Source organism: Primulina tabacum, chromosome 9 (assembly GCF_025594145.1).
Source record: "Primulina tabacum isolate GXHZ01 chromosome 9, ASM2559414v2, whole genome shotgun sequence".
Classification (NCBI taxonomy): domain Eukaryota; kingdom Viridiplantae; phylum Streptophyta; class Magnoliopsida; order Lamiales; family Gesneriaceae; genus Primulina; species Primulina tabacum.
This window is the reverse complement of record NC_134558.1, coordinates 36,992,108-37,008,458: the sequence shown is the minus strand read 5'-3', so window position 1 is coordinate 37,008,458 and position 16,351 is coordinate 36,992,108. Positions and strand designations below refer to the sequence as shown.

The following is a 16,351-nucleotide window of genomic DNA, read 5'->3' as shown; positions in this document are numbered from 1 at the left end:
TATATATATATATATATTTACTATCTATCTATTTTTAGTTTTTTATTTTACTCATTTTATCTATCTATTTTGTTAAACAATGGTGGCAATATCGCCTTTCCAAAATCATATCAGGCTGTGAGCTAACTGCTAATGCATAGGAAAGTTGCTTATATGACACTCGAGTTAAAATCATTCTCGGATAAGGAAGGTGGAACACTACCAAAATTTACATCTTTGGGCTAACTCCTTACTTTGCCCCCCCGCCCCCCTCTCTCCTTACTTTGCATCCCACACTCTGATTCATAGTTGATTTGACAGAACGAGAGATCCAAGTTCCTGTAAGAATCAAATTTCGAGCACCTTGAGGCAATTTGCTATCTCGTCCTTACTAACATAGGCACAACGCGTAATGGTTCAAACCCAAAAAATGGCCTCTCACAAGCTTTATCCCACAAAGTGGAACAATAACAGGTTTCCTTGGGAAAATCATGTATATATTAGCATCAATTAACATCTGCATATCACATCATTGAGGATGTTGGATCACATCTTCAACTTCTATCCAGCTACAACCAGCTTCCTTTGTCACCATTCTCTCTTTTATCATGTCCCTCACGCCACAAGCATCACCCCATTTTCATTAAAGGCATAGATGTTAGACATCATCATATAAACAAACTCGTTATCGTTCTCCAACTCGATTACTTTTGCAGCAGCCACCTCTGCCACTTCTACATTCCCACTGGTGACACAAGCACTGAGAAATGCTTTCCAAACCATTCCACAGGAACTATATCCCAGTTCTTTAATCATATCCTTGGCCTTGTTCAAGTGTCCTTGATCCAGGAGCCTTATCATTAAAGAACATTGCTTTGGCGTAGGCACAATCATATATTCATTAACCATCGATTCAAAGAACTGGTTTGCTACCTTCAGAGGGATCCTAATATGCCAACACGCTGAAAATACATTGAGAAAAGTGATTTCATCAGGCTGTAAATTTCTCATTGTTTTCAACTTCTCGAAGAGATGAATCACCATTCTGAAGTTACCATTTTGAGCATATCTCGATATCATTGCTTTCCATGTAACCAAATTCTTTTCCGGAAGTGAGTGAAATGATTTTCCAGTTTCCTCTATCTGCCCACACGTAAAATACATGTCAATCAGAGCACTACCAACAACAATATATTCATCTAAACCATGTTTCAACACCCCATGTAGTTGCAGCCAACCTTGCAATGCCACTAGGGATGTAATCGAGTCGAGTCGAGTCGAGCCGAACTCTTGAATGTTTGAGCTTGGTTCGTTTATAATCGAGTCGAGCTCGAGCTTTATTTAAGGAATATATGCATGGCTCACGAGCTTATTCAAACCTTTATCGAGCCTAAACAACCTTAATAAATATGAATTATACATTTAAATTTTCATTAAATTAATTAAAAAGTAAATTAGAAAAATATATTATTCTTATTAAAATTTGTAAATTTATTATAATAAATAAATTTAATAGATTTTTCTATCTATTTCATAAATAATATGCAAAATCAATAAATCAAATATCAAAACTATTATTTTTTCATCTAAAAGATTACTCATGAACTTACCAACGAACATGTTCACGAGCTAACGAGCCGAATACTGTAAAGCTTGAGTTTGGTTTATTTATCTTAATGAGCCTCATTAAACGAGCTCAAACGAGCTTTTATCGAATCGAACTTCGAATAGCTCACGAACGGTTTGGTTCGTTTACATCCCTAAATGCCACGTAAGATACTTGAGAACGTGAATTCATCCCTACGGACACCACACAAATGCATTTTGCAGAAAAAGTCTAGAGCTTCCCTGCCTCTTTCTTGGTTCACATCCCTGTTATTTTCGAATTCCATGAAGATGAATTTGGGTCTCGCATTTTTTATAACACAGTAATAGCATCGTCTATAACTCCATACCAAGCAATGCCATCAATCAGTTCATTGTACGAGATTGTATCAGCTTCTGGCATCTGAAGCGTAAAAGTGTATGCCTGTTTAAGTTTCCCATTTCTAGCATTTGCTGCAATAATTGAATTCCAAGAAATATTATCCTTCTCAACCATTTCTTGGAAAACCGCCGTTGCCTCCATGGTGAAACCGCAGTTTCCATACATGTTAATCAAGCAATTAGCAACAAAAACACTGCACCCCACGCCGTATTTCACAATCTTAGAATGCACCGATCTTCCCAGCTGAACTCTACTCAGTTGTCCACAAGCGGATAAAGCAGCAGTAAACGAATACGAGTCTGCAAAAGCATTGGAGTTTTCTAATTGATTAAACACCTTTAAAGCTTTTCGAAACTGCCCATGATTCACATACCCGGAAATTAATGAATTCCAAGAAGCCACAGTTGGATCAGAAATTTCAACAAACAAATTGTGCGCATCATTTACGCGGTTAAACTTGACATAAAAATTAATCAAATCCGTGGAGACAAATACATCGGAATCGAACCCAGATTTCAGAATGTGGCAATGAAGCTGTTGGCCATGAAAAAACAGACCAGTATTAGTACATGCACGGATCCCACTTTTACAATTCAAGATTAGTTACAGTCGGCTCAAGAATTATTTAGTTAAGTAAACGGGTTTCATTGTCGTGGTTGATCTATCATGCATGATTTGTACGTTATTGCATGAGTCGTTGGTGTGAATCAAAATGACGACAATGATTATAAGTTGTATCATCATAAATTTTAATTAAAAAAGTATGGCATGAGTTCAATAATTTACTCACTATAAATCAAGGTTCCAAAAAACGTGAAGTGCCTCGAAGCGCGAATGTCGAGCTCCAAGCTTTTCAAGCTTAAGCGAGATTAGCACAGGGTGAAAAAGCATTTTCTATCTTTAATGTAATTATAATTATCTCAAACCAATAAATAGATAAAATAATACATAAATATGATAAATTTAAGTCTGATGCATTAATTTTCATATTTATAAAGCATAAAAATCTCAAAATTACAATCTTTATTTGTTTTTGCAACTAGACCACATTAAAAAATGCTAAATACTTGTCAAATAATTATCATACATGCTTAATCATAATTAAAATTAAAAAATAAACATATAAATTATAAACCTAATTTATTATTTTAAAATAAAAAGACATACCTTCAAAATAAAAAATTTAAAAATAAATAGATGCGATTAATTGTGCTTAAACACACTTAATTAAACGCCTTAATTACGCTTAATTCGGTCAAACTACAGTTTAACCGCTTTTCTCCGAAACGGGGCATTTTTGTCGAGCTTCAAGCTTAAGCGCACTTAAGCAGAGCTTAAGCGGACTTTTTAGAACACAGCTATAAATCAAACGATAATGATTGCGATTTCTATTGGAAATTAAAAAAAAGCTATGATAGCTATTTTTTTAGAAAACTTATTATTTTTTAAATGATCTAACTTTATTTCACATAGGTATTAAAGGAATCCAATACAAGCAAAAAAGTGGGTGTTTTTTAATTTCTAAGATGTTCACTCTTATATCTTGGTATTATTTTTAGTTTTTGGGGGTATAATGCATGAAATTTTAATATTTACACAAGTGTTACCATTACAAATGGTCATTATTGTGTGTAAATAAGTGAGAAGGGTAGGGAGAGATTTTTTTTTAGCATGGGGTGGGAGAGATTTGCTCCAACGTTATAGGGAATCCTTGCTTTGCTCCATAAAGAGAGGTTAAAAGTTAAACCATTTGTATCTGTCGGCTTTCATAGTCCAAAAACTTCACACCCTCAACCTTCCATTAATCATTCTACTTCGAGGCTAATTCCATAATTGAAAACCTTCCTTTTCTGGAGATAATCTTTGCTTGTTTCTTCATTAATCATAAAAAAAAACTTATTTATGAGGATGGCTTTGCAAGAAAATTGCAGACATTCCCATATCTCAAGAAAGTGACTGAGATATCCAAAAAAGGAAATGAATTGTTAAAAAGTTGGTTCATTGCAGGAGTTATATTTTTGCCAAAATTGTCGGTTTATTATTACAAGATTTTTATTTTTTAAAAGAGAATTTTTCAATAATAAGGCATGCAAGCAAGATTCATCAAGGGGGATTTGCTTAAAAATGATGGGCAACTGGAAGAAACTGCAGTGGATTGAAGATGTTGGAATAATTGTGGGATTGATAATAGTTCAGTTCATGTATGCGGGGAACTCAATTTTGCTGAGTTATCTCTTGAAACTTGGGTTTCAGCCTTCTTCTCTTGTCATTTTTTCTGCATTTGCCACATTTGTTTTACTCTCTCCTCTAGCCATCTTCTTTGGAAGGCAAGTCCATTTTATTCTATGCTGTTTCTTCGTCTGTTTTGTCTGAATTTTGCGTGAAATTTGTATATGTTTTCATGTATCCAATGATGTATGAATACACAATAATTTCATTGATGACATGCGTGTTTTTAATATTAAGAAATGTGATTTACTTGATGAAATTATACCATGAAAGAAAAGAAAAATCAATTGCTTTAAATAATTATATATATTGGATTATGTTGAATATGTTTGCAGGAAGCAATGGCCTACCAAATTCAGTGTAAAGTTATGGATTCAACTTCTTTTACTTTCTTTTGGAGGGTAGGTTGACGTTTCTTCTTCTATTTTTCACTTGTTTACTGCATCTTTTTACATATATATACACTCAACATTATCATCATGTCGTTGTAGATTCCAGGATTTTTTTTATAAAAAAATCCAGAATTTTCAACGACGGCGCCGGCATAAAAATCTAAGAGTTTACATAGTTGAAAGTTGAAGCCGAATAAATAAATTAATTAATTGGAACAACTAATCTGAAAGAACTTTTCGATCAACTCGATCAACTGTTACTCAAGGCTTTTTTGTTAAATTTTTTAGCTATCATAGTATGAGGAGAACGCTTAACTTCAAAATAGGCAATATAGTAATCTTACGTCTCCTATATATATATATCATCAGCATTAGACATTAGGTGTCTAAAAGTCGCAGTAATTATTTGATTGAATCCATGCTGCATGTGCTATTCGTATTATCTTCTATTCAACAATGACTTTATTTGGTATTATATGATGTAATTTCACATTCTCTTGGCTACTTCAAACATAAATGTGCAGGAATATTGCAATTTCAGTCATGCAAGATAGTCAGCTTTTTGTTTTAGTTCAGTAACTCGTCAGTTTGGTTTTTATCCATTAATTTAATTTTTTTTGTCTTGATTTTTATTTGAAACCAATATTTTCTTACATGACTCATATGGTCAGAATAAAACACGTATTATACATATTAAAATCTATCTAAACAAAAATAAATGGAAACAACAATCTTTTTTCCTTATATTTTGAAATATTAGTTGTCGTTTTGCTTTATTTCTCTCCTTTGTTTTTGTTTAGATTTATTTTGATATGTAATATGAGTTTATTTTCGATACATGAGCTACGTAGAAGAACATCGATATCAGATAAACAATATTCGAATGAGTTAGTGGCTTTTGGCAAATAAAAGACAAAAAAAATTCCAAGTTATTGAATTAAAGCTAAACATTGACAACTTATGAAACTAAATATCAAAACAAACTAAATTACGTAACTAAAATTGTCATTTTCCCTAAATGCGCTGTTGAATATACCAGACAAAAAAAAAATAAAAATAAAATGCAGAGTTCTAAAGTTGGCGAAGTATTATGTAGTTTTATGCTTTAACAGATACAGTGTAATGCCAATCTTTTGTTCGTGTTTTCAGTGTGACTGTATTTCAGTCTCTGTTCATGAAAGGTGTCAGTCTCACTTCACCAGCTATGGCCACAGCAATGCCAAATCTTGCACCAGGACTTATCTTTTGTATTGCCTGGGCTTTCAGGTCAATCCCATTTCTCCCCATTATCATCATACTAATAATCTAAAACAGCCTAATTAATCATGAAAAAGATGAACATTTGAATCCTCCATTTTCTAATAAAGGTTAAAATCCATTGCAGGTTAGAGAAAATAGAGTTGACAAGCATATACAGCAGAGCCCAAGATTGCAGGGACTTTACTCTGTGTTGTTGGAGCACTTTTAACGAGTCTGATGCAAAGCACGGTGCAATACCCATCGGCGAAGGACGCTCAAGTCTCGAATTCGTCTTCACCACCTAATAACACTTACGACGAACAAACCTTGATCGGTTGCATGTATCTAATTGCAGCTATTTTTGTGTTGTCAAGTCAAATCGTTTTACAAGTACGAACGTCGATGCGTAAACACATTATATCAGGAGGAGCAACATAGATTGTAACTTTTGTCCCGCACGTTTTAGGCTACAACTTTACGTGATTTTCCGGCCCCGATATCCTTGTGTGCAATAACATCACTCATTGGTGTGGTTCTTACTACCATGGTTCAGATGATTGAAGATAATGGATGGGATACTGGATGGCCTTTGCTAACTATTCAACAACTCATTGGCTACTCTCTTTTGGTAATTCCATGTTGATCATGGTTCGTCGGAACGGCCGGAACGGATGCAACCTTGACGAGGTTCGGAGTGTGTAGGTTGATGGCTTGTAACGGCGTTTCATATACCGAAAACGGGGATTTAATGGCGGAACGGAACGGGACACGCGGAACGGCACGGAACGGAACGGAACGGAAGTGATTTGTAGGTTGATGACTTGAATATAAATGTTTCTTTTCATCAACTTATATTTCATTTCTCATTGTTATTTTATTATCACATGATATGAGTAATTTAATAAGCTTAATATTAATTTCACTAGGAACATTGGAAAGCAAAGCACATCGGTTGATGTGAGATGGTGAATCTTGAGTCTTCTTCCCGCTAATAAAGAAGAGACCGCAAGTCAACTATTTCTATTGAAAAATTTTCATTACAAAGTGTGAAAAAAACTAAGTTAATTATAAAATATTTCTATTTTAATTGATGTTAAATAATTTGTAACATCACTTTATATAAGATTTGATGCTTATTATTAGTCCATCACTCTAAATTGATTCAAATTTGTGCGAACTTATATATATCCAATCGAAAATATTTTAAAGTTTAATTAATTAAATACAAATAATTTTTAATAGTATATTTAATTTTTGATATGGTTGGAAATATTTTAAATATAATGACGATATAAATTGTGTTCAATAAATTGTTAATAAAATTTTAAAAATATTTTAATTTCTTATTTACATCAAATAATCTATTTAAATGATTTTTATTTTAACCCCCTTGCTACGGTCATTTCCGTCGCACTATCAGTAATAACTTTGGGAGAATCCATTAGCATAGGGAGGTATATTCAGTCAATACTCCGAATCAAGAAAATATGATTGAAAATTCTGGAAAGTATTGAGTCAGACCCTTTTGAATTCCAGCCTTGCAGGTATGTGCCTCATGTTCACCGGTCTCTATTTCGTGCTCTGGGCGAAAGGGAACGAAGGCATCGATGATGACAATAACTCAGTAGAAAGTGAGCACGATGTGGAGAAGCCTCTATTATGTTGATATGACTAGTTTTAAGGATGAGAAAATTTAATTTAAGTAGGATCCCGAGAGTAAAAAATGTCGTGGAGATGTGTCGCACGCATGCTTAGAAGTGCGAGTTCGCGTTGGCAACAACATGAACTCGAACCAGACGATTGTATTCATCAACTAGCAGTATCTATGTGATTGTTATTTATGAAAGAAACAAACACAGCAGGGGATGTAAACGAGTTTTCTCATATCGATATAAATTGCTGCAATGTGTATTTTTGTTTCACAGACAACACTTTGTAAGCATATGAAAATGTTGGAAATTTACCGAAACAACTGTTAGGGATAAACTTGTAGCTGATACCATGTTTTTAAGTTGATATTTTTTTAGTAGGTCTCTTGTGAGACGGTCTCACAAATCTTTGTATGTGAGACGGGTCAACCCTATCGATATTCACAATAAAAAGTAATATTCTCAGCATAAAAAGTAATATTTTTTCATGGATGACCCAAATAAGACATGTGTCTCATAAAATATAAGTCGTGAGCCCGTCTCAGATAAGTTTTTGTCATATTTTTTTCATCTGCATGGCTTTGTTTGATCATACTCGTATTCATAACCAAACGCAGCTAAAATAGTTAAATCTCTTATAATTTTCTCGTATAACATTGGTGAAAATAACCAAAATAATTAAGTTTGAGAAAATATTTTCATCTTCATCATAGTACACATGTCCGCATAATCTGTTTTTGCAGGTCAACAAAAGAAAGAAAATCGAACTATATATATATAAATAGAGTATTATAAAAAAAAAATAGAGCAAATAGTACGGAGCAGCACATAAATACTTTGAACTGCTAACCAGGCGAAGAACATAAAAAGAAGATCGCCTTACCTTCGGCTCCCTCCAAATAAATGCTAGAGCATTTCAACTATTGTATGCAAAAACCACACTTTTATATAGAGATGTTAAAATGACCTAGTGAGACGAGTTGACTCACAACCCGCCATTAGTCTGAACGGGACAGGCCGACCCACCTCGTTGTTTTATTGGGAAATCACCAACATAATCCACTATTTTAGGTGTGAGTCGACCTGATATGTCTAACCAATTTTATGCATAATTCGTTACTCCGCCATTGTGACGTGTCGGAAAATTATCAAACACAATCACTTACCTATTTTATATGACATGGTAGGCCAGTCCAGCCCATTTTAACATTTCTACTTCTATTCCTCATACAAAGTGAATATTCAATATATATTCTTATACATGAAAGCATGAGATGATGCTGTAAAGTTTTCAAAATACATATTTAATCAATAATTCATGAACATGCCCTTCGGCGCTGAAATACAAAATGCTGCATAAAATTGTTCAAAAAACTAAGACTTGTGAGACACTGATAATTTACACAACATTTCATTATACATAGCCCCCATCAAAGTTCATGTCCATCTAGCACTTTTTTTTTTAAATACGCTGTCAAAAAAGAGAAACATATGATCAAGGAACTCTAAGCTCTAGATTGATTATGAGCTAGTTTTTCTGAACCAGTCATCTTGTCCATGGCAACTCCAACTGTTCCAAACTGCCATTTTTTATATTCCAAGCTCCTTGAGCAATTTCATGGAATAATTGATCCCAACCCCAACTCGAATATCCGAAAAAAAACCAGTAGTCGTGAACTGATTGGTTACCCACTCTAATTTCTTCAATTACGCTTTGTGTGGCCCATGGATCAAGAAAGTAAACTTCCTGTAGGATTTCTACAGATTGATTTTCAACAAATTTGTGCGTCAAAGCAACAAGAGACAATCCACTTCTCAATACAGGACCACCAAAGGACAAAGGTGCCTCCTTTAATAAGTCAAAACCTTCTTCTTCAAGGGAGTCCCAACTGATACGTTTGTTAAAAATCAAGCCTTGGAATCCAGTTCTTTGTTCTGCTTTCACAAGAAGAATTTTAGATTCTTCAAATGGGTGAACATCCAGAAGCTTTTCAGTAGCACTTAGGATGCAGCCGATGGACAACTGAGGTCTTTCATGTAAGCCAATAGGGAATCGAGAATTCATCCTTTTCAGTTCTAGGTTTTGCAACCTGCCGTTAACTAGAACTTCATGAGGTAAGCTCTTATCCTGATGAACTCCTTTGGCAGAAGTGTGGAGCTGTCGATAACCTAACCAAGTAAAAGAATAACATATGAGTCAGATTACCTCGTGATAACTTAATAAAGTCTTGGAGTTGCAATAAATGTATTCGCGGACATAAAAAAAAGGATATTCCATCCATTTAATAAGGTATGGAAAAAAGAGACAAAAATCATCCGTGTTGAAACTTACTTTTGTCCATGATAAGATCGTGAACATGGCTCCCATGACCAGCCAGAAAATTAATGATATCACATACTGCTATATCTCCTTCGTAAGGCACTGGATCTTTGTTTCTTTCCGCTGGGAATAATAATAGAAGCGGATAAAGTTCCCTCTGCATATTCAAGCACGTCAGAGAACAAACAATAAAGGAATTTATCTCACATATTGAAAGAATCAAAACAATCATTTCAAACTCAAATACTTTTTGAGATAGCTAGAAAAGCTCGGCAAACTACGTAAATTTATTTGAAAAATAAAATGTGACAATAAGTAAAGAATTCGTAAGTGAGAAAAACAATTATTGAAGTAAACATAAAGGAAGTGTTCAGTCCATTTGCATGCCCAAAAATTTATGGTGAAAAAGATATTTCCATATAAATTCCTAACCAATCAAATGCTAGTTGGAACTTGGAAATATGATGTATAAATAGGCGTGAAAAACAGCATACGTAACAAAGCCAGCCAAAGTAGCAGGGTCCATATAATTAGCTCCAATTCCAATTAGCAAGCATCACAAAAAGGACAATCATTGAAAAAGAACTAAGATAACTTGCACCTGCAGGATAGGTATTATGATCGAACCACAGTCATTTAGTGAGCAATCCATCATATAAATTAGGGGAAGCCTCAATGTGGCATCATCAGTAAACTCTGCCACAAATCTAAACGATTATCAGAATCAGCAAATAAAATATATGTATCAGCATGTATAAAGCCATACTATACTGATGAAAAGAAAAGGATGAACCAACAACAAAACTTAGAGGTAAACTGTTTGATATTCATGTATTCTCGTAAACAATAACAAACACACAATTATGACAAACAAACTTACTTAATTTTTATGCTAAAACATAAATGATTCGAGAATCAAATTCAACAGAAATTAAGTTCGAATATAATAGATAGAGTCAATTATTTTAGTGCTAAGCATAGTTATCAAAAGAACACATGGCATGTGCTGATGTGCCTATGCCTAAAGTGCAGCTTCCATGCTTAGGTGCACTTTAAAAATTCATGGAGCACTTTAAGAGTGTTTTTACATAGGATTATAAATTTCAAGAAAAAATTACATTTCTTGGTTCACCACCCAAAATATTCACAGCATCCTCACATCAGAAGTTGAGAATATTACGCAAGCTGTCCCTCACCATTCCACATTCACAGTCCTTCAGTGATATATAGATTATATATCAGATTTTTTCCCTCACAGTTCACTTTGTCTTCGAAACACAAAACAAAGTTATTCTAATTTTATTGATTTGCATTCTTAAGCTTATTCAAGGTTTCTGTTTTTAGGTTTCAGTTAAAGATTTAAATAGATATTAGTCTTTGTTGATCAAGTTTTAAAACTATATCCCATCATATTTTAGGTCCGTACAGAAGTATTATGTTTGTCATGGTATATTGTGATGCACAAGATTGATGCCACGTTTTGGTTTCTTATCAACAAGGTAAAACTTAATCTTTCTTTCCTCCTCTTTGCTTATCTCCGTTTCAGATTTCCTAACACGGAATAGACTGCATCCATTCTTTCACCAATCAAAATGTCCTCAGTGTAGCCAGTCAACTCGATCATAAATTCTAACCCACCATGATGAAACCTCTCGAAAAACCACATTACAGATATAATGACCGCATATAGGATCCAAATTTTTGCCCTCAAAAGCAACTAATAAATCTATACTCAAAGCCAAATGCCAGATTCTATTATTAACATGAGTTTTAACCCATAACAAATTATTATTAAAAAGTTTCAAACATCTGTGTTGATTGAATAGAGGTTTAGAACACTTCCAGAACCTTATGTTGATCAATTTTTTTCCCATCTTCATTCTAGTCATTACAAAATCAATTAATAAATCCACTTTGTCATTAATGGGATTGAACTGGCAATAGATCTTCAAGAAAATATGAGCATTCTAAAAACAGAAAACTAAGGTAACACTTAGTGGAAATCAACGTAAAAAAAAACAGAGATGTAAAAGCAATGAACATTTAGCACCTGTCAGTGTCAGCTTTTCCATCCTCGAACCATTTGCCTTCAGCTTTGCATACCCCTTAATTGCTCGATGCAACTCACGAACAACTAGTTCCATCCTTTGGCAAAACCCACACCAACTGTTGCTAAAAAGAACCAATATGTTCCTATCCCATGAACTATCAGAATTCTCAGTATCAGATTTATTACCCAGAACCAGTTTAGCAAAAGTACGGGCTGTTAATAGAGGAATAGATTCTTTCTCGTGATAATCCAAATTAACAAATGGTGGTCTTGGGGACTCTCTAGGACTAGGAACCGTAGGAACTGATTGTTGGTATGGAGCAAGCTTTCCTCTTAGGAAATTATTAACAAAATCAGATAGCATGGAATAGTTGAAAATTGATTGCTCAGCCAAGACATAATGTTTCTCAGCTATCGGATCGATTATGACAACTGCTGGAATCTTTGATTGCCCAGTTAGAGTTTCAAGGAATCTGGTTTGTCCATCAATAAAGAAGAAAGAAATCCCAAAATATTTTTGTTGTATAGTATCAGTCTATTTCTAAGAGTCTTGTCTCCTCAACACCCCCATTGTGAACACTATCAGGTGCTATACTCGTAAGCCGACGGATATCCTCAGATATTACGGATGATTGACTGCTTTTATCTAAACATCCTTCATTGCCTTCCAGTGAAACATGCTCGGTACAAGAAGGATCCGATAGCTCCTCGTGCTGCCCATTGGAACTAATAGCTGATATTTGATTTTTGTCTTTATCAATGGTGTCTTTAATTATGCTTTCCCCAAGGGTTTCCCCCGAAATTAGATCAGGCTGAACCTCACTAGTTGATGGGAGAGATTCAACGACTTTGACGTCAAAGTCTGTGGATAAAAGCTGAAAGCCCGCATCCTCTGCCAGTGAACTTAACTTTATTTCTTTCTTTCGGTTAAGTGCGTAAGTTAACATCTCATGCATTGAGCTACCTTGCAAGTCAGAAACCAAATCTTCCAAAGTAAGTTGCTTCCCGTCCTTCGTAATCAATACAGACATCTTATCCTTGAGAACTAAGGTTTGTGATTCTGGGAAATCTCGGACAAAAGGACGTTTGAGAGTACTCCATGATGCCCTTTTAGTGTCAGTTGTGGACTTGCCAGGCTGGCCAGTGGCTAGTCCATGGATATTGTTTGATATCTCATAGTGTTGCACAAACTCTCTAAAAGCATTGAGAGCCCCCTGACACTCTATTCTTATTTGCATCGAGTCAGAAGACCTATCGACAAAAAGAAGTGCTGAAGGCCTTTTTGCAGGTAAAGTTGCCTCAGCTACACCGAAATCATCTTCCAACTGCACAACACCAATAAGATATATATAAGAAAAACAGTAAACTAAGTTTGAACAAAGGCATATGGGTGGTGTAACAAAGAAAAACGAGGTGTGGTTGTCAACATGGTGATTCATATGTTCTCAAGAAAACATCATAGCCAACATGAAACTAAATCAGCAGCCACTAGCCATAAAAAAGCATTGGAATGGTCAGACAATGCAAAGTTGATGTTGTCCTTTAATCAGTACATAATAAGAGCATTAAAGAAGCCAAAACTTTGACAAGCATGGCTAATACCACTAAGGTGTGTGAGAAGACTAATAGTGAAGTTGCACCGGCTCCTGCTAATAGTTAAGGTACAATCAGAGACCAGAGCAACATTAGCAAAGGATGTGATTGTAGAGCTTTCCAATTCACGAAGATTGGTGATTAAGAATTACTGCTCGAGTGAGACAATGCTTCAAATGAAAGGCCCATAACATGAGCAAACTATTTTAAAACACCAAACCTTAACCAGCATTCATAAATCTAACATCAAAAGGACCCCAGCATATATCTTGACTATAAATATTAGAACAAAGACAGAGGCATTAAGTAAATGCTTTTTCAGAAAATCTTGCCTCCACAACAGGTAAGGGCTGTTGCAGTAGAGTTCTCAGCTCATCCCCTTCCTTGAGAACCTTTGAACAACTTGGACATCCGGAAAAATACACTGCCGTCAACCATGAATTTGACTCTTCAACTTTTAGCGATGGAAGAAGTGATTTGTCATTAACCAGCGCAAAACGATGCCTCTCATGAGGTATGAAGAACTCCCTAGCAACTACAATGAACTTTTTCAAGAATAATTTAAAATGCTGGAACTCATCTACACTACATGAGGCTCCAGAATGGAATGTCAAATTCTCTGCCTCCTTCATAACACTATCATTTACAGAGGTAAACTGGCTCAGCCAAGAAAAACCACTGAATCTGCTGTCGATACCCAAATTGAGCTTGTCATCTACAATTACCTATTTGAGTTGAATAAGAATAGAAATTACTAATTAAGCACTTTATTCCTTCTCAAAACGTCTGAATGATGTGAATTAACTAACCACCATCAACCTTTCCATCATTATTCTCTTCTGATGCGGTAACTCCATCATCAGTTCCAAGATCACCTTCAAGAAATATCTTTTCAGCAATTTGTTCAAGGAAATTTAGATACTTCTCTAAAAAAAGGATAACATTTATGCTGTAAAATCCAATCAATTTGTGGAAGGAACTTTTGCAAACTCCTCAAATAAGTCACGCAATAACTGAAGATAATACCTTAAATATGGTAGATACACATGAGGCATAGAAGCTTAGGCATTAAATATATTTTGATTTGATAACGTTGACACAAACCCAAAAACTATAGAACCGGAGAAAAATTACAAACAAATGAAGGCGAAACATACCTAGATCACTTTCAGACTTGATATTGCCCTTGGATAGTAATTTTGGAATCCATCCACAAAATTCTAGGAGAAGAACAGCCTTGTCAGTTGAATCAAGGAAATCATTCAACCCTTCAGGAGATGTTAAAGATTTTAGCGGAAGTTCTTCAGGTGAAAGTGTCATGACATAATGCACCGAAGACAAAATGCTTTGCACTCGAAGTCTTCCCCTATATTTGTATGGGAAAGCATCATGGTGGTAAATTATTGTAATTCCATGACTAGCACCAAGTGAATCTGCCAGTATTCTTTCAGTATTTCTATATAAAACCATAAGCTTCAAGGTGTTGAACCTCAAGTGTTCCCTGGCAACTGCACGAGCTAATTCCATCATAAGGGACCGTGATTCCCCAGACCCTAGGGAAAAATTGAAGTCGCAGCCAATGTTCAGAGATAATTCGGGAAAGAATTTAAGAAAACAGAAAATGAAATAAAATATCATAAAATGCACTGCCAGGAATAGTACAATCAGCAGCAAAGCACTTTAAAATTTTAAATTGCTAATCTTGTGCCTCATGTTACAGCTACAAAAGTATTATAACACAAATCACAGCTCGAAAGTTGAAACTAAGATGATCCCATAACTCCTTCTACAACATTGCGTGAATTTTTTTATAAAACTGAACTTCCCCACCAAAGAATGGTCATAATATTTGTTATAGATAGCTACACCAGTAGCAAACTTGGTGTGCACTACCACCTCTGAGGTGGACCATCTGGCTAGTAGCCTAAGCCAAAATTCTTTAAACATAGATTATGTACTTCTTACAAGAGCTAAAAAGCCTTAGACTTGGTGCTCGGTGAGCACTTGCGCATAAGGGCTCCTGAGATCTCCAATCAGAAGGCCTCGTTGGATCCCGCAAATCAAACCAGGGTGACCCCGGTAATGTTTCATAACAAAATCATTATAATATCACCAGCTTCACCACTCCTCCATTTTTCACAGGAACAAATTAATCAATCTAAGGTAACTCGGTAATGCAAAATGCTTGTATCATTCTTTAATTTAACCATCAGGAAAGAAAAAAATGCTTTCATTGTCCCATTATCAATAATGAACAAAGCAGGCATCATAAACCTTGAAACTCAAGCTTCAATATGGGAATTAGTGTGCGTAAGTATAAAAACAGAAAGACAATGTCATACATGGCACGGTGACCATCAGGAGGGCGTGCGGATGATGGCGAACGTAAGAGGAGTAATTAAATTTACTGAGGATCTGCCATTGGACTTCAACGCCGCCGCCAGAAACGCGGCAGTAAACGTCACGGTGGGCGTAAAAAAGAGCAACTGCAAGGAGCAGCAGCAGTCTTCTGTAGGCAAACATTCGATGTCGTTGGATGGATTATTTTTCTCGAGAAAGAGTTCAGTTTTCACTGCTATTTACCTGGGACTGCAACCCAACCCCAACGACGCTAGATTCAGGAAATTGTATTTCTTTTTTTTTTTTTTTTTGTTATCGTACATTTTCTTTCTGTTTTTTTTTTTTAAAAAAATTATAATATAACGTGAGGTCAATGAATTTTTCGGTGCATCAATTACTAAAAATTATTGGAATTTGGATACAATAACCGATCTCCATTTCTCTTGAAAGATAAATAGATATAGACATATTATATCATATTATATATATCAAATGATCTTGTAAGATATATTTGTCATTGCCAAGAAAATAAATAAATTTTATGATATATTTTGTTTAAAACAAAAACAAAAA

The 16,351-nt window shown here is 35.0% G+C and overlaps 1 protein-coding gene and 2 pseudogenes across 1 annotated transcript; 1 reads left to right on the top strand and 2 right to left on the bottom strand.

Annotated features, from left to right (window-relative positions):
• Positions 1-22: 22 nt before the first annotated feature.
• Positions 23-2,857, bottom strand: LOC142556381 (putative pentatricopeptide repeat-containing protein At5g47460; annotated as a pseudogene).
• Positions 2,858-3,367: 510 nt separating this feature from the next.
• Positions 3,368-6,802, top strand: LOC142555745 (WAT1-related protein At5g47470-like; annotated as a pseudogene).
• Positions 6,803-8,737: 1,935 nt separating this feature from the next.
• Positions 8,738-16,060, bottom strand: LOC142555743 (uncharacterized). Its single transcript, XM_075666809.1, is given in 9 exon segments — positions 8,738-9,644; positions 9,808-9,952; positions 10,397-10,491; positions 11,846-12,377; positions 12,379-13,170; positions 13,771-14,163; positions 14,258-14,313; positions 14,596-14,991; positions 15,781-16,060. Coding segments are annotated over 9 exon segments (3,213 nt in total). The 5' UTR covers positions 15,962-16,060; the 3' UTR covers positions 8,738-9,021.
• Positions 16,061-16,351: the final 291 nt, after the last annotated feature.